This window comes from Arvicanthis niloticus, chromosome 1 (assembly GCF_011762505.2).
Source record: "Arvicanthis niloticus isolate mArvNil1 chromosome 1, mArvNil1.pat.X, whole genome shotgun sequence".
NCBI classification, from domain to species: Eukaryota; Metazoa; Chordata; class Mammalia; order Rodentia; family Muridae; genus Arvicanthis; species Arvicanthis niloticus.
The window spans coordinates 107,318,018-107,342,187 of NC_047658.1; the positions used below are offsets into that span (position 1 = coordinate 107,318,018).

The 24,170-nt window shown below is 47.6% G+C and overlaps 3 protein-coding genes and 1 long non-coding RNA gene across 6 annotated transcripts; 3 read left to right on the forward strand and 1 right to left on the reverse strand.

Annotated features, from left to right (window-relative positions):
- Window positions 1-452: 452 nt before the first annotated feature.
- Window positions 453-8,716, reverse strand: LOC143434454 (uncharacterized). Its single transcript, XR_013103931.1, has 5 exons — window positions 8,359-8,716; window positions 7,127-7,648; window positions 4,637-5,023; window positions 3,592-3,715; window positions 453-1,022 (listed from the first exon to the last, which is right to left on the reverse strand). It is a non-coding gene; the product is annotated as an uncharacterized LOC143434454 (long non-coding RNA).
- An 84-nt stretch (window positions 8,717-8,800) lies between these two features.
- Window positions 8,801-11,729, forward strand: LOC117718015 (5-hydroxyisourate hydrolase). 2 transcript variants are annotated; one of them, XM_034515518.2, is made up of 5 exons: window positions 8,801-9,067; window positions 9,433-9,572; window positions 10,527-10,662; window positions 10,798-10,863; window positions 11,444-11,729. In XM_034515518.2, the coding sequence occupies exons 1-4, from the start codon at window positions 9,008-9,010 to the stop codon at window positions 10,834-10,836; spliced, it is 375 nt and encodes a 124-aa protein (XP_034371409.1). In that variant the 5' UTR covers window positions 8,801-9,007; the 3' UTR covers window positions 10,837-10,863; window positions 11,444-11,729. The 2 variants fall into 2 exon arrangements, with proteins under 2 accessions (XP_034371409.1, XP_034371402.1); XM_034515511.2 differs by lacking the exon at window positions 10,798-10,863 and having other exon boundaries at window positions 8,821-9,067.
- A 5,792-nt stretch (window positions 11,730-17,521) lies between these two features.
- On the forward strand, window positions 17,522-18,817 carry Scgb1c1 (secretoglobin family 1C member 1). Its single transcript, XM_034488419.2, has 3 exons — window positions 17,522-17,676; window positions 18,091-18,290; window positions 18,647-18,817. Exons 1-3 carry the CDS (start codon window positions 17,622-17,624, stop codon window positions 18,677-18,679), a joined length of 288 nt encoding a protein of 95 aa, XP_034344310.1. The 5' UTR covers window positions 17,522-17,621; the 3' UTR covers window positions 18,680-18,817.
- Window positions 18,818-18,934: 117 nt separating this feature from the next.
- On the forward strand, window positions 18,935-23,174 carry Cimap1a (ciliary microtubule associated protein 1A). 2 transcript variants are annotated; one of them, XM_034519600.2, is made up of 7 exons: window positions 18,935-19,946; window positions 20,363-20,479; window positions 20,628-20,828; window positions 21,207-21,308; window positions 21,450-21,571; window positions 22,259-22,399; window positions 22,756-23,174. In XM_034519600.2, the coding sequence occupies exons 2-7, from the start codon at window positions 20,371-20,373 to the stop codon at window positions 22,843-22,845; spliced, it is 765 nt and encodes a 254-aa protein (XP_034375491.1). In that variant the 5' UTR covers window positions 18,935-19,946; window positions 20,363-20,370; the 3' UTR covers window positions 22,846-23,174. The 2 variants fall into 2 exon arrangements, with proteins under 2 accessions (XP_034375491.1, XP_076769251.1); XM_076913136.1 differs by lacking the exon at window positions 18,935-19,946 and having other exon boundaries at window positions 19,962-20,479.
- Window positions 23,175-24,170: the final 996 nt, after the last annotated feature.

Sequence of the window (24,170 nt, forward strand, 5' to 3'; positions counted from 1 at the left end):
TCCTCTCATTCCCTGGTCCATTCTCTCTCAGGAACCTGTCACTGAAGAAGGACCTGCTGGTCCAGGTCACCTGGGCATACAGCTACTGTCCCGTGTATCTTAACATTCCAAGGCTCTTTCCTTTACTCTACAAAGGTGACCATGTATGGCTTACACATAGCAAGCCTTGTTTGTGGTAAAACAGAATACAATTCTTGGGATTCTCAAAGTAAGTAATGACATCTCTATTCCAGTTGTGTGATTAATACAAAAATGATTAAACGGGGCTAGAGAGATGGCTAGGCAGTTAAGAGTGCTTACTGTTCTTACAGCAGACCTGGGTTCGGTTCCCAGCATCCACATGGAAGCTCATAACCACATCTAACTCCAGTGCCAGGAGATCCAATGCCTTGTCTGACCTCCACGGGTTCCTGTACATATGGGCACACAGACACTGACCAGACACACGTTCATACACATAAAATAAATATTTATTTTTTAAAAAGATATAACAAGACTCTAGAAATCAGCTTCTCCAAATGTTGATTCTTCAGACCTGGTCTAATACTTACAGAAGAATTCCAGTTTGCAAATCCTGGAATCTACTTCCAGCTACTAGCAAATCAAAAGGAGAGGGAAGACAGTGTGTTTTTGGATGTATGCCACAGTATTTTAAACCAGTGAGTTCCTATAACAACCGCAAATGAATGGTGTGTATTATCCCAAGAAATAGAGTGGGTTATAAGCACATCATGAATATTTTATTGATACCAACAAATACCTCATTTCTTCCTGAGAGGCAGGGAGGGATCTGGAATTCACTCATGTAGTCTAAAGATATGCAAGAAATTCTCCCCAAAGGAAGTTGTTAACTAGTGTTGGTGGTATGCCTCTGAGGGAAGCTGTCCTCACCCACACACACACAGCAGGTTTCTGTAATTCTCCACCATTACATCCCTGGATAAGTTCCACTGGCCAGAGTCCAGATATTCCCACTCTTCTGGAGAAAAATTAATGGCCAAATCATCAAATGTCATCAGGTCCTAGAAGAAAAAGAAATAATATATTAACCATTAATATTGACAGAATTTCTAATTCAGTCAAAGATGAAGAGAGTTAGAACTGATTGTGACAGTGGCCTTAATTATTCATCAAAATAATTAGGTTGGTTGGTTAGGTGGTTTTTTTGAACTAGGGTCTATATAGCTTAGCTAGCCTTCAATTCCCAGAGACTGCCTGCCTCTGGTTGAAATTAAAGGCATGTATCAGCACACAAAGCCCTAATTAAGGTTCTTTTTTATTTGGAAATAAATTTTTTGTCTAATTTAAAGATTTCTTAAAGTACTTTTTCAAAATTAGGCTAGGCATTGTGGCACTCACTTTTAATCTCATCTTGAGAGGTAAAGGCAGGAGGATCTCTATGAGTTCAAGGCCAGCCTGGTCTACATAGAGAGTGCCAAGCTAGGCAAGGCTACATAGTGAGAAGCTGCCTAAAAAAAAAAAAAAGCCCACAAAACAAAAATTAAAGCAAGTCAAAACAACACAAAAAGGAGACAATAAATAATAGAAAAAATAAATAAAGCATTTGGGCTGGGCATGGTGGCAATGCCTTTTATCCCAGCACTTGGGAGGCAGAGGTAGGCCTGGTCTACATAGTGAGTTCCAGGCAGCCACAGTTATACAGTGAAATCCTGTTTTAAAAAAAGAAAGAAAAAGTGAAAGGTCTTAAGTGTAAAAATACATTTTGGAAAAGAAAGATTACGAAAAAAAAGCCTTGGCATAATAAAAAAGTTATATAATAAAATAAGATTTTTATACTAAAATACTAAGAACATGATAAAACTATATGCTTGGGGCTGGACAGATATGTGGCTCAATGCTCAAGAGCATGCATGGTTCTTGAAGGGGACTTTAGTTCAGTTCCTGGCACACACAGTAGGCAGCTCACAACCTGCACACCTCCAGCTCCTGGGAATCTGATGTCCACTTCTGGTTTCCACAATCACTACAATCACATGCACAAATCCACAAACACACAGAATTAAAAATTTAAAATTAAATCTTAAAATCTAGGCTGCTGGCTATGCTGCATCTGCTGTTGGGAAGCAGAGAGGGATGCACACTCGTGCTCAGCTCACTTTCTCCTTCTTAGTCACTCCAGGACACCAGCCTATGGGATGGTGCCACCACATTCCGAATGCATCCTCCACCTCAATTAACATAAACTAGATAATTCCAGAGAGGAAACAGAAACCAAGGAACAAAACACCCACTCAAAAAGATAAATCCAGAGATCAGCACCTAGATCTTTATTCATCCCAAACCCAGCAAAAGAACACAATCAACAACAACCATGGCAATATGTCACCACTAAAGGCCAGCTATCCCACCTCAGCAGGCCCTGAATATTTCAACATAGCTGAAGCACAGAGAACGACTTTAAAACAGCGTTTATGGTTCCCATACTCACTCCCAGACCTCTTCCACCCCGTTCCCACACCTGATCACTATCCCCATTCCCCTCCTCACCTGCTCTCTCACCCAGATCCCTCCCTCTACCCACCTCAACCCTACACAAATCACTATAGGCAACTGAGGAAAGCTAGAAGTGGGAGAGGTGGTCTTCCCCAGGGAATAACATGCCAACTGGTTGCTCAGAGCCAAATGGTGAGCCCTGGAAACATATATACAAGTAACATTAAACAGACTGAGCATGTTACACTTAGAAATATATGTGTATATACATTTGTGCATGCAATAACAATTAATGGAAGAAGCCATGAATCTGGAGAGTTGGGAGAAGTGTATGGGAGTTGGAGAGAGAGAAAAGGAAGGAAAATGTATCAAAATTTTAAGAAGTAAAAACAAATACTGACAAAAAAATTTTAAATGATGGGATATCTATTTAAGAGACATCAGTGATATATTGGAAATTGCTGTCCAGTTTCCCATGTGAGGAAATGCTACTATAATAGAATATGAAGAGGTCCTTTGGGAAATGCATGTGGATGTTGAGGAGCAGAGTCCCAACATTGGCCATGTTTAAGTGTTAATAATCCACCTGTTGTCATAAGTAGTCAAGGGATGGATGGTGAAAGGGGGTGTGGCTGGGAAGAGGATGGATAAGTAGACAGTGTGGTGACACCAGTGAGCCAAGCCCTTGCATAATCTCTTCCTTGAGAGTGGGTGTGCTTCTAACCAAGAGAACACAGCACAGACGGCATGATGTTACTTCTGTGGTGATGTTATATAAATTCTCTTATCTGAAGCCAAAGATCTTCCTGCCAGGAGAATCAAGCACCAGTATCATCAACAGCCTGTGAAGGGAGCCATGGGCAAGAGCCAAGGACACTCTCCAGCCATCAGCCAACCAGAAAATAGAAGCCTCCATCTGACACCCACAAGGAAATGAATCCTGCCAACAAACTGAGAAGTAGAATAAGGTAGAAAATATCAAAGTATAGATACTGTTTATTAAATTGTGTGATGTTTACTTAAAGCACTATTTATACTACCTATTTGCCAAGCATGATTTCACTTCCTACCTGGAACAAAATGACCTGAAGAAATAACTAAAACACTGGCTCCCTGCCATGAACAACCCGTGCTTACCCAGAAAGATTCCTGCAACAACTGAGCAAGCTTGGAAGCAGATCTTCCCTGGAAGTCTCTGTATGAGAATGTGTCTTGGTGAGGCCCTGGAACAGAGATCTAGCCAAGCTGGGCTCCTGGCTTCCTGAAATGCAGACAGACATATACTGTGTTATGGCAAAGTATAGAGAAACTTGTTCTGCAGTAGTAGAAAACCAATACTGAGAGTTACATAGACAGATACGAAGTAATGTTAACTCAATGCTCATTGCAGTACTGCTTCTGGTTTTGTATGTTTGAAAATTTTCCCTAATAACAAGCTTCTATTTGGTGGTTTCAATTTGGAAAAATGGAAAAGATCCAGGCATGTGTATCTTACTTTTTTGTTTGTGTTTTGAGGTTTTTCCAGACCTTGCTCTTGTTAGGCACGTGTTGCCTTCCTAGCCCTTTGATCAGTAACTAAACCACAATACGCTATGGGAGAAGAATTGCCAACTCCAAGTATTTCTTTCTGTTTATAAGACCTATATCTGACAGAATGCTGTAACTAGACATGTTATATCTATGCTGTAGATGCCTTTATAATTTTGAATGTTTTTCAATTTTTTTCAAAAATTTTCACACTTTATTATTCTTTGTTTGCATCTAAAGATAGGCCAAGTGTTTATTATAACAAATGTTGATAGCTAATTCCCTTAAAAGTAAGGCCTCAGAGTTGGGAGTGAAGCTCAGTGGTAGAGCCTCTGCTTAGCATGCACAGAACTGTGGGTCTGCTGTGTAAATAAATAATGAGGACTCTTTCAAATTCGCCTACAGGCACCACAGGGCCCTGATATACACGGCCTTCTTTGGGGAAGTATTGGGAAGTCTCAGTGTGATAAACCTGGTTGGTTCTTTAAAAGGGCCAGGTACCAGGAGGTCCAGGACAGCTGTGGTGTTCTGCAACCCTTCCACACCCCCATTCTACACCATCTGGTCCTTCCTCCAAGTAGACAGCATTAGGCCTCTTTTAGAGTTTAAAGAGAACTTTCAAAAGGAGTTAACTGCTGTGTGGTAGTTTACTTACATTTAAGACTTTACAGGAAGTGATCTGGTTCCATATTGAAAAAGTGCCAACAGGGGCTAGAGAAATGGCTCTGGAGTTAAGAACACTGGCTTTTGCAGAGAACCTGGGTTTGGTTTCCAGCACCCACATGGCAGCTAACACTAGTCTGTGACTCCAGTTCCAGAGGATCAATCACCCTCCTCTGGCTTCTGTAAACATGTGGCACACAGACATAACATGAAGGCAAAATGACCCATACACATAAAATAAGAAATAAGTGAATCTAAAAGAAAAAGTGCCAAGAGTACAAAAGGTCAAGAGGGAAAACTAAAGGTCACAGTCCACAAAGGCCACGTGGGTAGTGGCCACCACTTCCAACTTTCTCTTCACCCTTCTATGTTGGGATCCCTGCAAAAGGAACAACAAAAGAAGCTTTAGAACTCATGAAATGTGGCCCACCATTTAGCACCACCATGCTGGGTGTGGCTCGGAGAGGCAGAGCCCCAAGAACTACATGCCCTGAGGACATTATTGGTACTCAGAATAGTGATTGATCTTTTTCAAACGTTACTACTGGAGCAGATCAATGACTCATCCACCACCCCTGGAAAGAATTTGGAGAAGCAGATTGCCAGTAAAGTTAGGTTAAGATGTTTTGCTAGTGGCTTTGACATAGAAAGCAAATAGAAAATGATTCCTAATCTTAAGGAACAATTAGAAATCCTCACTCTTAATAGCTGAGCTAGGAATTTTTTTTTTTTTTTTTTTTTTTTTTTTTTTTTTTTTTTTTTTGAGGTCAGGGAACAAGAACAATGGCAGCCCAACTAGTACTACCTGACCTGCCTCTCTTGCTAAAGCTGGGCTGGCGATCAAGGTGATGACTAACTTCTTGTACCCATTTTACCCTCAGCTTCCTGATATGATTTAATAAAAGTTGTTAATGAGTCAATGTGCACCCTGAGGATTTAAAGTAGAAATGGCTGATTGTTTGTTATATAAAAATTTAGACTTGTGATTCTTTTAAGCTTTTTTATAAAATTACTTTTTAAGATAAATAATAAAAGAATTGATATTTTCTTTGTAACTACAAATTGCAACCTGCCAATAGAAGAAACTGAGAAAATTACCTTGCTTGTTTATACTTTATTAATCTATAACAAATTGCTTAGTTACAAATGTGTTGAGTTCTTGAGAATAATTTGGGTTTTTTATCCATAATAAGTAAAACATTTGATCATGTGAGTGTATTTGGGGAACATATTTTTTCTTATGTATACTCATTGTAATCGTCCACTTGAAGAAAAATAGAATGTAACCACATTGTGATTTTTGAACTGCCTGAAAGATTTTGCTGGGATCTATAAACTGTGGGAGAAAAAATAAAGTTGTTAGTGCATTGCTGCATCCATCAAATGTGTATGTGTGGATATGTGTAAAATGTCCGAGCTTTGCTTCACCCACCAAATGTATATATGTGTACGTATGTAAAGTTGTTGGAGTTTGTTGGAGCATGAGTCAGCCACCAAGTGTGCATGCATGTGTGCTTGTGTGTGTGTGACTTTTCCCTCCCCCCTTTCCCTGGCCCCTAAGGGTTTACCGCTGGCCCCAGGGAGTGAACCATCAGCCCCATTGAATTTCCTGATGGCCCCACGGAGTGTTTCGCTGGCCCCAGAAAAATCAAACTGCGTTCCTTCAAAGAAAAGTGTGCTGAGTGTGATCAATCGCCAACTCTACACCCTACCTCAGTTTAGCCTGTCATGTCTAAGGTGGTCATTGACTCTTCTAAGGAATACTCTAAGGATAGCCTCTCAGCTTCTTCTCTGGACAGCAGTGATCAGGGAGATAAAAATGACAACTCAGGGTAGTCAGTTCTTTTCTGCCACTTTGTAGGATCCTGGGATCAAACTCCAGCAATCAGGCCTGCCAGAAAAAGCCTACCTGCTGAATCATCTCAGCAGCTCACTTTTGTTTTTTATAGATCACATGATACCTTGGGAATGTATTCTATGTAGTGTAGAACCCTAACACAGAGGAGTTAGGGTAAAGTCACAGGGTTCAGACAGCCTTGCCCTCCCACCCAACTGTACCAAAATGAAGAATGGGCAGAGAGTCTTGAAGAGTCAGAGAGCTTTGCTTGGAATCTCAACCATACTGGGAGTGCTTCCAGCTCTGTACCCATGAGGAAACTGAGGCAAGGTCACATGACCCCTGAGCAGTCAAGCTGGAACCTTTCCTACCTTCTTCAGTGTGGCCTTATCAAATGTTAGCAGCAGGAAGGCTAACCTGAGCCAACTAATGCCTCAATTTTTTTCAAAAATTAACCCTGTATTATATGTGTGACTCTGGGGGTGGGGTAGGAGGTTGTCACAGTTCTTGCATGGAAATCAAATGACAACTTTGTGGAGTCAGTTCTCAGCTTCCACTGTTACAATTCCTGGGTTCCAGGATTTGAACTCTCCTCCTCAGTGCTTCGCCCCACCCCCACCCCAATTAATTAATGAATTTATTTACTTTACATCCGGATCACGGCTTCCCCTCCCTCCTCTCCTCTCAGTCTCTCCTCCCCTTCTCCTCAATGAAGGGGAGGCCTCCTGTGGAGAGCAACCCATCTTGGCACATCAAGTTGCAGTCGGAGTAGGTGCATCTTCTGTTGCGGCTAGACAAGGCAACCCAGTTAGGGAAAGGGGATCCAAAGGCAGGCAGCGGAGTCAGAGACAGTCCCTGCTCCAGCTGTTCAGAGACCAACATGAAGATGAAGCTCCACATCCGTATATGTAGATGGCCTAGGTTCATGCCATGTGTGCTCTTTGGGGGGCAGTTCAGTCTCTGTGAGCACCTATGGCCCCAGGTTAGTTGATTCTGTAGGTTTTCTTGTGGTGTCCTTGACTTATCTGGCTCCTTCAGTCCTTCCTCCCCTTCCTTCACAAGATTCCCCAAGCTCTGCCTAATGTTTGGCTGTGGGTCTCTGCATATGTTTCCATCTGCTGCTGGGTGAAGCTTCTCAGAAGACAGTCATGCTGGCTAGGTTCCTGTCTACAAGCATAGCAGAATATCATTAAGGGGTAGGCTCTCTCTCGTGGGATGGGTCTCAGGGTGGACAATTTATTGGTTGGCCGTTCCCTCAATTTCTGCTCCATCTTTATCCCTGCATATCTTGTAGGCAGGACAAATTTTGGGTTGAAAGTTTTGTGGGTGGGTTGGTGTCCCCATCCTTCCATTGGAAGTCTTGTTTGGTTACAGGAGGCAGCCATATCAGGTTCCACATCCCTGTTGCTAGGAGTCTTAGCTAAGGTCAACCTCATAGATTCCTGGGAGTTCCCCTTATCCCTATTTGAACAGGTCTGGGAAAGCCACCTTCTGTCAAATCCACCCTGGAAACCTGCTGAGTTTGAGGAAATGAAGGGTGTTGACTTACAGGAAAAGAGTGGAACCCAGGAGGAGCATGCTGTGGGGAGGGGTGCCTCATCCTGGAGCAGCCCATCACCGCCACCAATTTCTGTTCTCTCATTCAGTTCTCTCTCCCTCGGTCTTCCTCGAATTTCATCCCTCCTGTTCACCTCCCCACCCCCATTCCACCCAGTTCCCTCCCTCTATCCACCTCCAATGTCTATTTTATTCCCCCTACTGAGTGAGATTCATCCATCTTCCCTTGATCCCTCCTTGTTACCTAGTTTCTTTGGGTCTGTGGATTATAGCGTGATTATTCTGTACTTTATGGCTAATATCCACTTGTGAGTACATACCATGTGTGTCTTTCTGGGTCCGGGTTACCTCAGTCAGGATGACATTTTCTAGTTCCATCCATTTGCCTGCAAATTTCATGATGCCGTTGTTTTTAATAGCTGACTAGTCTTCCGTTGTATAAATGTACCACATTTTCTTTATCCATTCTTCTGTTGAGGGACTGTTTCCAGAAATGTTCAACGTCCTTAGTCACCAAGAATACAAATCAAAATGGCTCTAAGCACCTTCAGTGCTTTAACCACTGACTGAACTATTTCCCTCTCCCTAACCCAGCCATCTCCCAATCTCCAATTTCCCACCAGTCTTTGCAGTAGGCCCCACTGGCCCCGCCTCTCTCAAATCTACCCCTCCCCTCAGCAACCTTCCTTCCCCAAACTGGCCCTTCCACTTCTTCCCACAGCATGCTCCCAACCCGGTCCTTTCTTTTCCTTTAAATCAACACCCCTCGGGCCCCAAAACCGAGCAGGCTGCCGCCAGGGCTCATCTGGCGGAAGGAAAGGTGGCTTTCCCAGAAGTGTTCAAATGGTGGCCCCAGGAGCTGGGCGGAGCCTTGGGTGGATCAGATCCAGGCTGACCAAAAGAGCTTGTTGAGGCTGGCAGGGTGACTGCCCCGTGGGAGTTGCACAGACCAGAGCTCCAGGGCAGGGCATGAGTTCCAGGACCGCCCCGCGACTGATGACGCTCCAAAAACACCTAGGCTGGCCGCAGGTAAGGAGTTGGCTTGTGCTTCTGATATTTAAGGAAACAGAGACAGAGGCAGGTGTGGAAGCTTGGGAGCAGGGTTGTTCCTAGGAGTCAGAGTCACGGGAGAGCTGGGTTCTGGGACACTAAAGCCACTGACCCGCTGAAACTGAAGGGCTTATACAAGGGAGAGAAGGTGGTGCCCAGGCAAGGTCGAAGAAGGGCACAGGTCAGCTTTGTTTAGCACTAGGCACCCCATCCTGCAACTCAGCAATTCAGCCTGCCTCTGGGCGGTAGAGATCTTTGTTTGCTTTCCTCACAACTGGATCGAAGACACCGTTGGGCCTGTACATACTGGCGCCAAGGTGCTCACGCTTACTCTCTCTGCCCAGGCTGGCAACATGGCTACGGAGAGCAGTCCCCTGACTACTCACGTACTAGACACTGCCTCAGGGCTCCCTGCCCAAGGCCTCTGCCTCCGTTTATCCCGCCTGGAGGCCCCCAGCCAGCAGTGGATGGAGCTGAGGACAAGGTAGGAGACAGTTCCTGGGCTGGGATCCCTAAGTACCAGCTCCAGCAGCACAGTGGCCTTCGCACCTGGGGAAGATCCTTGGCAGTGGTACTGAGGTGAAGTAGTAAGGCCAGGACAACACTGAGTAGGACTGAGTCTGTGTGACCACTGGGGGCTGAAAGGCAGGACTGACCATTGCCCTATTGACCCCTGAGCCTCGTTTTCCTCATCTGAGATAACAGGGATGGTAACAAAATAGCTTTTTTCACCAGATGTGCATATCTGGGACAATGTCATGGAATGTCTGAGACAGCTTCGTTGGGTCCTTCTTGCCTGTCAGACTCAGCCCAATGGGCCTACTGCAAGAGGAGCTAACTAGAGCGGCCTGGTAGAACATAAAGACTCCAGTCGCCTTGTGCCAGACTGACAGCCGAGCACTTATTTCTCCCCTCTATTCTTAACAGCTGTGAACTTGTAATTAGCCTTACAGAGAGAGGCTGAGATAATAGGACTGAGGTAAAACCCAAGGCACCACTCAGGTCCGGTACTGGATCTTTCAACCTCAGGCTCTGGCATGTCCCTGGTACATACTTTGTTGGGGGCCTGTTCCAGGTTTAGCCAGCCAAAGCTGGTGGGTTTGTGGCCTTGAGAGCAGGTTCTATTTAAGGGAGACAGGTTCATACATCTCCTCCCTCTGACCTGCCTGTGAGAACAGGGTGTGGCTTGCTTCCTCCTAGCTCAGTCCTTTACAAACCTGGGGAGGTTTTATCTTTTGCTTCTCTGCTTTATGATTTCCTAAATAGGCAGCATGGTGATACCCTTAGGAACTGCCCCCTCCTCCCCTCCCCGCCCCCACCATCCCATCTGCGCTCCTTCTGTGAGACTGTGGGAATCATCTGTAGATATTGGCATGCGGATCAGAAAAGCTAGGGAGGGGGGTTTCTCAGCTCTTCTCTCCACTTCGTCCCTTCATAGTTACACAAACCTGGACGGTCGTTGTCCTGGGCTCCTGACACCAAGCCAGATGAAGCCAGGCACCTACAAGCTGTCCTTCGACACGGAGCGCTACTGGAAAGAGCGGGGTCAAGAGAGCTTTTATCCATATGTTGAGGTGAGTGCCATAGGTGGGTGAAGCAGTTGGACCCTGATTCACTTTGACCAGGCCTCCTCCAGCCCAGGGACAGACTGGCCCCACCTCTCCCAGGGTGGTAGCAAGTGAGTGAAATCACTTCTTTTGTGCTCTCAGAAGGTGTCCAGGGACCTGAGGCACCATGATACCTCATGATGACACACGGAGATGCCCCTGGATCAGGTGGGTGGGAAGGAGAGGCTAGGCTGAGGGTGTCTCATCTTCCTTTGTAGACAGATTCTCATCTGAGCCCAGACCCAGGAACACTGGGTGTGTTAACTTCTGCAGCCCCGACGCAGCTTAAGGGAGAATTATTTACTTGGTCTCATTATTTCAATCCATGATTGCTTGGCACCATGCACTCACTACAGCAGTGGGGGCATGTGAAAGAGGAGAGCTGACACCTCATGGTAGACAAGCACCAGAGAGGAACACAAGAAAAGACACGGTTCCTTAGGGCTCTGCTCAGGACCTTCCTCCAGCAGGACCTACCTCCAAGTTTCAGTACCTGCTAATGACATCATCACATGATGGATCAGCTAATCAAAGGTTTAACCAGCCGATTCAGTCAGATCAGAGCACTCAGGGTCAAATCACTTCCCCCAAAGCCCACTAATTAGCATCTCTTGTAGGAGACACTTTTCAAACTTCTAGGTAGCAGCCATGTGGCACCTGACCTCCTGCTGTCTGGAAGGCCCAGGGGCTGTTACAGGAAGGACTCGCCGTCTTCAGTGTTTTCAAATGCCTTCTCTGCTTCTGACAGGTTGTTTTCACTATTACCAAGGAGACCCAGAAGTTCCACGTGCCTCTGCTGCTGAGCCCATGGTCCTACACCACATACCGGGGGAGTTAAAGTGATGTGTCACCTGAAGAAAGCCATCTATCTGCCTGTTTCTTTCCCAGACTTAGCCACCCACACAAATCATGGGATTTGTCCTCATCAAAGGACATGAAGTTGCAGCTTGCTGAAGAGATTCTAGCTGCCCTGGAGTTTTATTGTGGGGAGCTGTGACTTGGGTGTCAATAAAGACAGTTCCAACACCTGCAAATCTGAACCCATCATTGGGCCAGGAACAGTAAGCCAGAGCTTTGCTTCTGCTCCAAGTGTCTTAGTTTCTTTGCCTGTTGCTATGATAAAATACTCTTGACAGAAGCAATTTGAGAACGGGTTTTATTCTGGATTAGTTCAAGTTACAGTTCTTCCTGGTAGGGGAAGTCACAATAAAGGAAGTCGAGAGAGGTGGTCATTTTGTGGCTATAGTCAAGAAGCAGAGAGCAATGCCAGGCAGTTGGTAGTGCATGCCTTTAATCCCAGCACTCGGGAGACAAAGGCAGGCAGATCTCTGAGTTCAAGGCCAGCCTGGTCTACAGAGCTGGTCTACAGTATTTCAAGGCAGTCAGGGCTGCACAGAGAAACCCTGTCTTGAAAGGCCAAAAAGAAAAGTGGGGGAGAAGGCGGGGGTGGGGGGAGGGAGAAAGCAATGCACTGATAGTACTAATGGCTTTCTCTTTAATATAGTTCAGGATCTCCCACCCAGGGAATGGCCCTTCCCAAAATTAATGTCTTTCTACACCTATGAACATAAGCTAGCACCCTGCGGGCATGCCCAGAGGCCCTTCTGGCACAAGGTAATTCTAAATTCTGTCAAGTTGACAATGTTAACTATCACATGGGGCCTCTGAGGAGAAGCCTCGGAGGTCAAGGTTGAGTGCAGAGGCGGGCATGGTACAGACAGGGAAACAGCCCACCAGTGAGGCTTCAAAGAACAGAGCAGGAAGTTCTCTACTGACAATGAGTCTTAGGTTTTCCCTCAGTCCTATTATCTCAGCCTCTCTCTGTAAAGGAGGCTAATTACAAGTTCACAGCTGTTAAGAATAGAGAGGAGAAATAAGTGCTCGGCTGTCAGTCTGGCACAAGGCTGTTGGAGTCTTTATGTTCTACCAGGCCCCTCTAGTTGGCTCCCCTCCCAGCAGGCCCATTGGGCTGAGTCTGACAGGCAAGTGGCTCCCCTCCCCAAGGAAGCTGGGTTGCTGGTCAAGGCCAGGAAGAGCAGACTGTCTCAGTTGTGTACCATAGGAAAGCGTAGTCTGTAAGACTAGACCAGGATGGCTAGAGAGGAAATGGCCAGAGTTACTGGATTTGAAATCTGTTGAGACAGATAGACTAGGGGCAGAGGTAAAGCTAAGGAGTTTAGAAAAGATTTTTTTTTTTTAACCTTGGATGTACCTTTTAAAGTGTTAGTTTCATGGTCCTGGTAGTTGGAAAGAGGAGTCCCAAAACCAGGGAAAGGGGGAAGATCCCGCCCTCTGGGATGGGCAATAGACAGGAAAACTAGGCTGTTGGTTGGAGTCTGAGAGTTGGTTAGAGGAGCCAGGGAAATTTAGATTGGCTATATAAAGTTAATCGTGGAACATCTGTTATCTGAAATTGGGGTATGGTTGTGTTGAGTAGAACATAATTTGAGAGGTTTTGTTACATAGGAATAGTCTTTTCTGGGGTGTTTAAATGGGTTCTGAAACTGAGATATTTTAGGAACACAGGCTCTCAGCAAACGGTGAGAGGGAGGGTCTGTAACAGGTCTGGGGGCTTGGTGTGGAAAGGTTGAGAGAATTTGACTTTGGTCCCAAAGGAGGACTTGGCTGGTCACAGGGACAAGTGACCTATAATGGGGGTGGGACACTGACAACTGAGGACTCATGGAGGAATGGCGGCTAACAGAGGGCTTTGAAGAGAGGCAAAATAAAGTAGTGTGGGGCCCTGCAGGAGTCAGTCAGAGTGAAGAGACAGAGTTGGTTCAATGGCCTTGACAAGAATTTGGAAAAAAGTTCTAAAGACACTTCAGCCTTTTCTGCTTCCTTCTGTGGCCAACACACTTCTCAAGGAGTTCTTTGGAAGAAAGAGCACCAAGTTTACAGTTAGCAAGGGAGGTGTTTCTCCCTTGGAAATGCCCAGTGCATGGACTCTAAGGAGTACTTTCTTATGCTTCCTTAGTACATCTGTTAAATCTGCTCAAAAAGTCATCAAAACAGATTTTCTGTTTGAATATAATGTTGACTTGGAATGATTTGCCTTCAGTTTCATTACCACTGAAATGAGTAGCTCTGAGGGGTATGGCCCTGTGCAGAATTCCATTCCCAAAAGGTGTGATTTGAAGCTTGGCCTCCTGCTGTTCTTTCTTTTGGCACAGCCTCTATGGAGGGAATCTTGAGCTCTAAGTCAGTGTGCTGACTGTCTCCTTCATTTTAACGGTGCACTATTATAAATACGGCACCAGCCGGTCAGAACCCTGTGCCTGTAAGTGTACCAGAACTGTCACAGCCGCAGAAAGCAATGCCTTGCATCAGAGACAAGCCATTATGATACTATGAATGCTAGCTGTAAACAACAGCCAGTGCAGTTTTAGGTGTGCTGGTTACCAGAGAAGTTCTGTCAAGACTTGTTACATGAACGTTTCCTACACCCACGCACCCCAGATGGGTGCCAATGACAGAGCAAAGTACAGTTCCACACAAGTCCAGTTTGGCAATCCAGGGAGTTTACTGGGTCTACATACAGGGCATGGGTGAGGAGTTACTTACAAACAGCTGTTTGGCCAACAAGGCACTGCCCAGCATGGATCCTGACATCCTCAGAGCTGAATAAATGGAGTTCCCCCTCCAGTTACTCTTCCACACTTTATGTATTCTAGCACAAGACCATCTGCAATGAGGACAGAGTTACATACAGTTGGCAGGGAAGTACAGGAAGGAGCAGCTGAGATCTCAGGTGACAGTTTGAGGACCTTCACCATTTCCAACCTTGAGGATCATTCATAAATAGTTACCGAGGGCAAGACCACAGAGGGGAGAGGACAAGGGACAAGTGCTCCGGGTATGAGGTTGCTAAATGAGACAGGAGAATTAAACAGGGGCAGGCAGCCTGGAGATTCCCAAGTGCTCATCCCAGGCTGGCCTGAGTACTGTCAGCCAGCCTATGCTGCTGCCAGCCTACACTACTGAGCATCCAAGGAATGTAAGAGGAATACCTGCTAACTGGGTACCACAAAGGGAGGCCAAGGGGCTACTTGTTCCACATGGAACCCCAGTGGCAGACAATTTAAAGAGACAGAAGCTGAGCCAGAGAGTCTTTAAAAGAGCAGTTGTGTGACAAATTTTTTGAGGGGGCTCTCAAAACAGGTGTCCAGGCCAAGCCCTTGGAGATGCTACTTGCAGGAGTTGGCTCTCTTTTTCCATCATCTGAGTTCTGAAGATCAAACTCAGGTTTGATTGGCCTCAAGCCCCCTTATTCACTAATGTCAGGGTCCAGCCTCAACACAGGATCTCAACTGGAAGCAGGGATAGCTGGAAGGCGCATAACAAATAGACACAGACTACTTTTGGGGGTACAAACTGACAGGCAATTTTTCAAGGCTTAAAGTTTCTCTCTCTCTCTGTCTCTCTCTCTGTCTCTCTCTGTCTCTCTCTGTCTCTCTCTATCTCTCTCTCTCTCTCTCTATCTCTCTCTCTCTCTCTGCCTGCTCTTTTTCTCTCTTGCTCACTTGCTTGAAGCTTGAGGCTGCACACACTCTGCATTCTCCTGCACACTCTGCTTTTCTTGAACTCCCATACTCCTACACACCTCTGTGCGCTCCCCTTTCACTCACACACACACTCTTCACACACACCACATGCACTCTCCTTTTACTCACACACACATTCTCCACACACACCTCACAGTCTCTCTTCACTCACTCTTCACATTCACCTCCCACACACCTCGTGAGCCCTTCGCTCTCACCTCACTTGCTTTCCACTCGCTCATCACTTGCCCTTCACATGCGCTCTCCCCCTTTGTTTGCCCCAGTCTTTTACTGTTACTCCAAAAGCAGGTAGGAAAAAAAAGACATTGTATAATCATTGCCAAATCAAATTCAAAAGAATAACCACATCCCACAAATAATTAAGAATTACAATTGTTCCCCAAAGTTTCAAGCTTCCCTATTCCCAAGGCCTGTAGCCAAAATAATAATTGCAAACTTAACATTATTTAAACTTTAACTTTTCACTTATTATACTTCAGAGCTCAGAGCTCAGAGCTCCAGGGTCAGCTACTTACATCTTCCTATAAAGCTGTATTGATAAATGCCATGAGCAAAGTTGCCAGGCAGTGCCCAGAAAAAATCAAGTTAACCCTTAACTCAGTAGTTCTGATAGCCTTCTGCTTCTGCACACTGCACACAACGACTCTCCTAAGAGTCCTAGTGTTTTGACTTAGTTTTACTAGTATATAATTTTATGTATTCTATACTTTCTTATTCAGGAACCACTCTCAAATATTGTGCAAAACTTATTTCATAACTTCAATAACTTTTACCTTTTTCAGGGTCCCAATGTTGGCTCTATTTAATTTTCTAATAACTTCTTCAAACCTTCTTTGCAAGTCAAGCATTAATCTAGAACTACCATTGTGCAGTTATTGCATTGTTTCCAAGTTATTGCATGCACCTGGGCCATTAGGACTGTGCTGTGCCCTATGCCTCAAGTTTTAATTGTTTAAGAATCATTACATCAAGGAACATCTAGTTTCACAGAATTCACCAGAGCAGAAGGAGAAAGAAATAGGAAAGTCAGATATAAGAAAATAATCATGCACACCAACTGAAAAGCAGTCACGCACAAGTGAAATCTATACAGCCATTGTCCAGGGCTAAGGTTAGGGGAAATGGGAACAACTTTTTTTTTTTTTTTTTTTTTTTTTTTTTTTTTTTTTTTTTTTTTTTTTTTTTTACAAAGAGTTGCCGCAGGCCTCTGAGATGTCTCCATCCTGGCCTGCTGCTGGCAGTCCCTGTCATGGTATGCTGTCCCCAGCACGCTAAGCCATCTATGTAGCCCCCAGAGCCAGAATTTAAAGATGACCCAAGGTGAGCACCATCGCACTTAGGAGGCCATCTGCTCTGCATTGACTGTGGTGACAGATGCTGAATTGCACAACATTCCCACATTTATAGACTTAAGCACATAAACAGGTTCCAGCACGACACACTAGCTTCATGCTAACAGAGGATATAGAATATCCTCTTATTAGAGAATATTATTATTAGATAATATATTATTATTAATTATTATTATTAATATTATTATTAGAGAATATCCCTTATAAGCAGGAGTCTAAGAAGGCGAGAACTCCAGACATTGGAACAGTACTTGAAGGGCACAGAGCAAGGCTCTGGGAGTTATATCGGGCAGAGCATTAGAAAGGCTAAATACAATCAAAGAAAGGGTGGAGTGATGAAGACACCATGATGGCCTGCTCAGACATGGAACAGTGAGGCCCACTCTGACAGTGGGTAGAGGGAGAATTCTGAGCAGATGTGCAACCAGCACCATGTAAGGAAGGCCATTGAGCCACCAGGTGGCAGCAGAGGATAAGAGAGAAGTGGGACAATGCCCAGCTGCCACCCAACCTCACCTGGACACTGCCTCCAAACTTTAGACCTCCTGTGGCTCTGCGTCTTCCACCCTGGGAGGCCCCCACCGCTCTGACCTCATGTTCCCAGGCTCCTCTCCCACCTGTAGTAGTAGGGTGGCTTCAGCCTGAGCAGACTAGGACAGGCAGCTCATTAAGCAGAGGTGGGGGGGTCCCAACCACAAAGATCCAGACCCATCCCAAAAGCTGTCAGAGCATCGTGGAGGCCACGAGTGAACTTCGGCACTCCTGCCTGTTAACTAGCACTAGGTTTACCCAGACCTGGATTTATTCCACTTACCCCCGACATGTTTGCCAACAGCCCCCTTATGATCCACTCAAGTTTGGCACTTCTTGGCACCTGGTGGAACACAGTGACATGCCTGGCCCAGTTGTCCTGCCAGGTCCTGAGAGGTATGCCCCGCCCCTGGGCAAGGTGCCACCTTCTACAGCATAAAAGCCTGATATCCCCCAAGCAGTTCTTGTGACTGTCATCATGAAAGGGAGCAGCGTTCTTCTGCTGGTGGCTCTAACCCTGCTCTGCATCTGTGGTAAGTCTGGGCCTTATTTCTAGCATTTTCGATAGGTAAGGGGCCTCAAGAGGCTGAAATCCTGGGATCAGGTGAACAGTGCCTACCTGTGTCACAGAGCCCACCCCACCACCACCACCAAAGTGCAGGGAATCTGTTGTCGCCAGTCCTATCTCAACCCACCCCGACCTAACACTAACCAACCACCAAGGCCAATGCCACCCACCCTGGCTCAATCCAACCTGGCACTCTGGATCCAGTTAGCCCAGGGAAAGCCCTTTTCTTCCCTGTTGAGGTCAGAAAGTCAGAGGGGAAACCACAGCAGCTCCCACTGATGGGGAAGGGATCTGTAGAAGGTTGCCCTGGGAGTGATAAGAAGGTGAAGGACAGGAGATCAAGTCCCTCCCTTGGCATTGTATCCCCTTTGCAATACAGGGTTGACTAGAACAGAGGATGACAACGAGTTTTTCATGGAATTTCTGCAAACACTCCTGGTGGGAACCCCGGAGGAGCTCTATGAAGGGCCCCTGGGCAAGTACAAGGTCAATGACATGGCCAAGTCAGCGCTCGGGGAGCTCAAGTCCTGCATTGATACACTTAAGCCTGTGCACAAGGAGGAACTGGTCAAACTGCTGGTAATAGAGCTGGGACTCCTACCCACCAATGTCTCAAGTTCTTCCAAGACCCACCCATGCATGGTACCTGATCCCCAGTCCTCCCCAATCCCTAGATCTCCATCAGCAAGCAGAGGTGGAGACCTCACAGAGAAGTTTCCAACGTCTTCTAGACCTGCTTCCCCCACCCCAAGAACTATGTCCCACCTAGGCTGTGCATATGCACACGACCCCTCCCCAAGGTGCTAGGAGGGGTAGAGCACAGTGCCCAGGAGCCTGTCGCCTCCACTGGTGGGCACAGCCCTGTCTGCCTCTGGGACTGGAAGCTCTGGTTGTTGGTTACCAGCTCTTCTGATCCCCACACATTTCTCTTTCAGGTACAAGTGCTAGATGCTCAAGAGGACACATAAGCAGGCCCAAAACATGGCTTGACTTCCATAAGGGACAGGACCAGCCATACAAGCAGCCATGGATGTGCTAAGACCACTGCTTCTTCACGAATAAATTCACCCTCGAACTGTTAAATCAATAAAGCCTACTGCAGCCCATGCACTGGCTTCTCTCTCTGCCTGCAACACAAAGACACACAAAGAGTCCTATCAAGGGCACCCACCCTAAGATACAAACTCATATGAGGGTCACTTTCCAGAAGCAATGTGTGAGAGCAGGCTCGGGACATCACACGGACACAGGGAGCTATCTAAGAGAGACGGGGATGAAGGAGCCTAACACAGAAAGGCAAGCTAGCAGGGCTTATGCTTAAAAAATAAGGCAAGAGCACAGCCAGCTCATACGTAGCTTCTGAGAGCTTTAAAAACAACCTCTCTTCCCAAAATCACCCTAGGAAAGAGTCCAGCCTGAGCCAGAACCTAAGAGCCTTATAAGGCCAAGTAGGGAAACCCTGACTGCTCAGGACCGGGGTCCTGAGAGGTGGGCTTTGCCAGCAGGGAAACTGAAAGGACAGTGAGCTCTGAGGAGCTGTATGGAGAAGGCAACCTCTCTGGGTATGCCCACCACAATCAACCCAGTCTCCAACCCAGGCCTGCACTCCAAGATTCCCCATAGTCAGAAATGCCTGCTCCTAGTTTCCCCAAATCAGTGGCTTGTACTGGGCCAAAGCTAAGGAGAAACCTGCAGTCTCACTGTGTCTATATCTATCCCAGTCACCACAAAGAGTTAAAAGAACCTGGAGAGTAAGGGGGTCCCTGGAGAGGTCGAGGGTGGTCTCTGGAAGAGGAGTTTCCTGGAGAGAGTGGGAGCTCCTTGGAGAGTTGGGGACTCCTTAACAAGGCAGGATTTCCTGGAGAGCCGTGTGGTCACTGGAGATGTGCATAGCCCCTAAAGGAGAGGTCCACAGAGAGGATGGGGGCTCCCTGGAGAGGGTTAGTTCCCCCAAAAACAGGGTCTCTGGAAAGGGTAAGGTCTGAAGAGAGGCCTTGGGCAGAGGCCATTGTCTCCATCATACACACTATGATCTAGAACTCCTTGTGGGACAGAGCCACATTCTAGAGCTTAGGGGCAGGGACCCCTCCCCAATTCTCAAAACTGGGGGAGAAAGGGAAGCTTTCTCTCCATGTTCCTTTTTAGGAAATTGCCTGGCACAGACGCCAGGGGGACAGGCCACCGGTGAGGAGGCTGGGTCCTAAGCTGCTCTAAGCCCATTCCTGCACGGAGGAGGTGAGGCCTCCCCATTTGCTCCCCTCCCACCCATGACACAGCTCAGCCAAGCAGCTCTGGACCCTTGCCAGCCAGCTCTTTGGAAAATTGCACCCAGGGGTTTTTTTTGATCAGCCCAAGCTCCTTCAGAGCCAAAAGAACCGTCAGTGCAGGGCCAGAGCGAGCATCTCCTCTGGGCCTGTCCTGAAGGCATGACTCCCATCCATATTTTGGAGCTGGGTAGGGGTGAGCTCACCACACCAAATGGGGAGCTCTCTTTGCTTGTAACTATGTGAAACTCCCATGTTTCCACGGGGCAAGGCTTGGGTCTGCAAGATGCAGTATCAGCAGTACCGGGGATGGAAACATGAGGGCCAGGAATGAGATGCAACAAGGAGGGCATCCCAGCACCTGGTCACCCTCTTGTCCATGGACAGAGCCAGCCATGGCAGAGGAGGTATGGGTGGGCAACTGGCGGCCCCATCGCCCCCGGGGGCCTATCATGGCCCTTTACAGCAGTCCTGGACCCAAGTACCTGATTCCACCTACCACGGGTAAGATTGCCTAAGGCCCGGGGGCTTGTTGGGGACAAGGGAAGAAGCCAGGATTGGTGTGGCCTGGGATGGATCTGGGCTCAATCCTTGACTCCCATTGGAGAAAAGGATGTCTGGCTCCAGCAGCCCTGAGCCCCTGTGCCCACAGGCTTTGTGAAGCACACACCCACCAAACTTCGAGCACCGGCCTACAGCTTCCGTGGGGCCCCCATGCTCTTGGCGGAGAATTGCTCCCCAGGGCCCCGCTACAGTGTGAACCCCAAGATCCTGAGGACTGGCAAGGACCTTGGCCCTGCCTACTCCATCCTGGGGCGCTACCATACCAAGACCTTGCTGACCCCTGGCCCGGGTGAGTGACCCTTACCTTCTGCTCCAGGCCCTAATATGCATGTCCAGTTCTGTGAAGGCCAGATGGCCTCATTTCTCCTGCTTCTGGGAACAGACACTGTCAGGCCTGAACAGCAGAGCCTGAAGTCTACCAATCCTACTCTACCTGGAGTCCAGGGACAAGGCCCACACCTGATCTCATGCTCACTGCTTGAAAACAGCCCTGGAGCCTGTATTTCTACTGTGGACATCCCTGACCAAATCTGTTCAACCACAATGTTGGGGTCTAGAAGCCTTGTGTCTTAACTGTTGGGACATCCTTCATGGGCACCCAAGTGTTGGGGGGAGTGGGATGTGGAACCCCAGATGCTTGTTGCTGCACACCCTCCCTCCTCTCCAGGTGATTACTTTCCAGAGAAATCTACCAAGCATGTGTTCGACTCAGCACCCAGCCATTCCATTTCTGCCCGGACTAAGACCTTCCGAGTAGACAGCACTCCAGGTCTGCTGCAGCCCTGATGGAATGGAGTTGGGGGTCCAGCAGGGGTGGAGGAAGGGTAGCCCAACAGAGAACTTCAAAAGGAGGGTATCACAGATAGGAGGTAGTGGGCTCGTCCCAGCCTGAGGCTCCCATCGCCCACAGGCCCTGCCGCATACATGTTGCCTGTGGTGATGGGTCCCCACACGGTGGGCAAGGTCTCCCAGCCCTCCTTCTCCATCAAGGGCCGCAGCAAGCTGGGCAGCTTCAGCGATGACCTGCACAAGGCAAGGGTCACCCCAGCTGAGTACAAAGCCTGGCCCCAATGACCTTTCTGACCCTCTTCCCTAAGACCCACGAACCCCCAGCTAACAACTGCCCTGTTGAAGCTCTTGGGTCCCCTTCACCTCTGGGTACCTTCCACATGTTCAGGCTACAAACAGTAGTGGGGAAGGGCCAGGGGGCCGACTTGGGAGCTGTGATAACACTGAGAACAAGCTAAGGTATTTGTGGGGTACTGCCTGGAAAGCAAACACTAATTTTAGATCAAGGACATGGAAGCAGGGGGAGCAGGGGGGGAAGAGCCTTCAGATACTCAGGGGAAGAAACGTCTGCCAGTGTTAACAGTGCACACCTTAACAGTGCACACCTCCTGGAGTGGGCACGTAGTACTACAGGAGTATGTTGGCCTCACTAGCCGTTGGCCTCTGCCCTCAAGATTAAGAGGGCAGTGTCTCAACAGGAAAAGGGGCCTGGTACATACCCCATGAGGTATGGACACAAGACTGGCACACTGGGAATGTCACTGTGACAGTGAGGCTGAAATTGATAGTAACACCCTACCCTGTAAACAGAAGAGTGCTGTTCAGGCTTAAGAATGCCTTTGGTGAATCAAGGTCCCAAACCTAACCCTATCCTCTGGGGCCTTATGCCCTGGGAAAGCCAAGCCACTCTGAGTCCTCGTCATCTTCCAGACTCCAGGTCCTGCTGCATACCGTCAGACTGAGGTTCAAGTGACCAAGTTCAAGGCTCCACAGTACACCATGGCTGCCCGGGTGGAGCCCCCAGGGGATAAGACCCTGAAGCCAGGACCAGGAGCCCACAGCCCTGAGAAGGTCCAGGAACTAGAGGGGTCAGATAGGGGTCAGGGGAAATGATCCCATATGTATAGGGAAGACCTACACACTCTACAAGCACGTCTGTGGTGGGGGTAGGGCATGGGGGGTGGGAGGATGCACCCTTAGGATCTTGTGCATTTGTACCAGTGAGGGACCCTGACAGTAACCTTTCAGTTACAGAAAATCTGAGCTGTAGCTTCATCCCCAGGAACTAGCCCACTGTCCCCAGTAACAGGATTACCAAACACAACTTGGTCATTACACTGGCAACCTTGGGCTCAAGTTCAGGAGGGACTGAGCTCCTCACTCCAACCCCAGGCAGAGAATGTTCCTCACAGTCCTCCCCCTCCTAGGTGACCTTGAACAAGCCCTGCGCCCCGACCGTCACCTTTGGCATCAAGCATTCTGACTACATGACACCCCTGGTTGTCGATGTGGAATAGCCCATTCTACATCCCATCAGCGTATGACTACAATCCTCCCACAGAAACGTGCTGGGCTGGCAATGGATTGGGCACTTCACCAATGGGGTCTGCTGGCAGCCTGGCCCTACACCACAGAGCACGCTAGTTTGGACAGTTTTGACAAGTTATTTTTTTCTATGCTATCTCTTGTTTGTTAATCTTGTTTCTTGCCATGTCCAAATTATTAAATAAACCACAGATTGCATTTGCAAGGGTTTATCTTGGGAAAAGGACAAAGCCTGCCCAGACAGGCCCTGTCTTTGCCTTCCTGGCCTAGAGGTCCTACAGAGAAATTAGAAGGACTGGAAGGCTCAGAGTTCCACCTGATATCTGAGCTTCCCTTCACAGGGTCTCTCTACCCCCAGGCTGCCTCTGCCAGCCAGGAATCCAGAATGGCTTGAAAATAGGGTATAACAAAAGCGCTGACTGATGGTGTGTGTGTGTGTGTGTGTGTGTGTGTGTGTGTGTGTGTGTGTGTGTGTGTGTGTTGTGAAGAAACCAGATGTGTGCAAGGTTTTGCAACCACCTCACAACAGCTCATGTCAGTAAGGCTTTCAAGGGGGATACAACTCCAGCCTACCTGCCAGGAAGGCCCGGGCACAGCAAAACACAGCCATTTCCACTGAGCTTCCTCAAATTCTAAACCACCCGAGCAATATACAGACAAACCTCAGGGGAGCTGCGTTTCCATCTGCAACCAGTAGGAAGATGTGTGCTGAAAAGCTGGCATCTCAGCTGGGCCTGAGGACAGTGTCTGCAGAGGTTCTTAGGGTCTTAGGCCCAGTTTCAGGAAGCAAGAATGCAGTGTGACCAAGACTTTGCAGCAGGTCAGTGCAAAACAAGTGGTCTTATCCAACACACCTGGTGGGGGCCTTTACCTGCACAAGCCTGTGCATCCCAGTCAACTTGCCCTTAGTCCCTCAGCCCTTAGGAGGTAATGCTATCATCACCCTACCCTCAGGTTGGCAGAGAAGGGCCACACAGAAGGAAGCTGGTGGGTCTGTGGCTGTCCTGCCCAAAGCCAGGGAGATAAGGCATCTCTGGAAGCTGAGCAAGGGTAGACTTCAGTGCCCAAGGCCAGCCACAGATTAGGGTTGGCTCAAAATAACTCACATTCCTGGGAAATGAGGACAAGAAATACACTGACTCCAAGTCTTTATTACCAAGGCCTTGAACGACAGAATGAATCTGGTCGCTTGCACTCACAGCCCCCCAGACTGGGCACCCACTCATCTTACAGCTTGCTGGTGTTCAGGACCCACCCATGCACTAGGGATACAAGCCTGAGTTGGAAGATAAGGTTA

Bases quoted from the DNA above. Each gene is read 5' to 3' on its own strand.
- LOC117718015 (XM_034515511.2), top strand. From the start codon at position 9,008: ATGAGTTCCAGGACCGCCCCGCGACTGATGACGCTCCAAAAACACCTA. The intron at 9,068-9,432 runs GTAAGGAGTTGG...CTCTCTGCCCAG, and splicing joins AACACCTAGGCTGGCCGCAG to GCTGGCAACATGGCTACGGA. The intron at 10,663-11,443 runs GTGAGTGCCATA...TGCTTCTGACAG, and splicing joins GCTTTTATCCATATGTTGAG to GTTGTTTTCACTATTACCAA.
- Scgb1c1 (XM_034488419.2), top strand. From the start codon at position 17,622: ATGAAAGGGAGCAGCGTTCTTCTGCTGGTGGCTCTAACCCTGCTCTGC. The intron at 17,677-18,090 runs GTAAGTCTGGGC...TTTGCAATACAG, and splicing joins AACCCTGCTCTGCATCTGTG to GGTTGACTAGAACAGAGGAT. The intron at 18,291-18,646 runs GTAATAGAGCTG...TTTCTCTTTCAG, and splicing joins AGGAACTGGTCAAACTGCTG to GTACAAGTGCTAGATGCTCA.
- Cimap1a (XM_076913136.1), top strand. From the start codon at position 20,293: ATGAGGGCCAGGAATGAGATGCAACAAGGAGGGCATCCCAGCACCTGG. The intron at 20,829-21,206 runs GTGAGTGACCCT...CCTCCTCTCCAG, and splicing joins CTTGCTGACCCCTGGCCCGG to GTGATTACTTTCCAGAGAAA. The intron at 21,309-21,449 runs GTCTGCTGCAGC...CATCGCCCACAG, and splicing joins CCGAGTAGACAGCACTCCAG to GCCCTGCCGCATACATGTTG.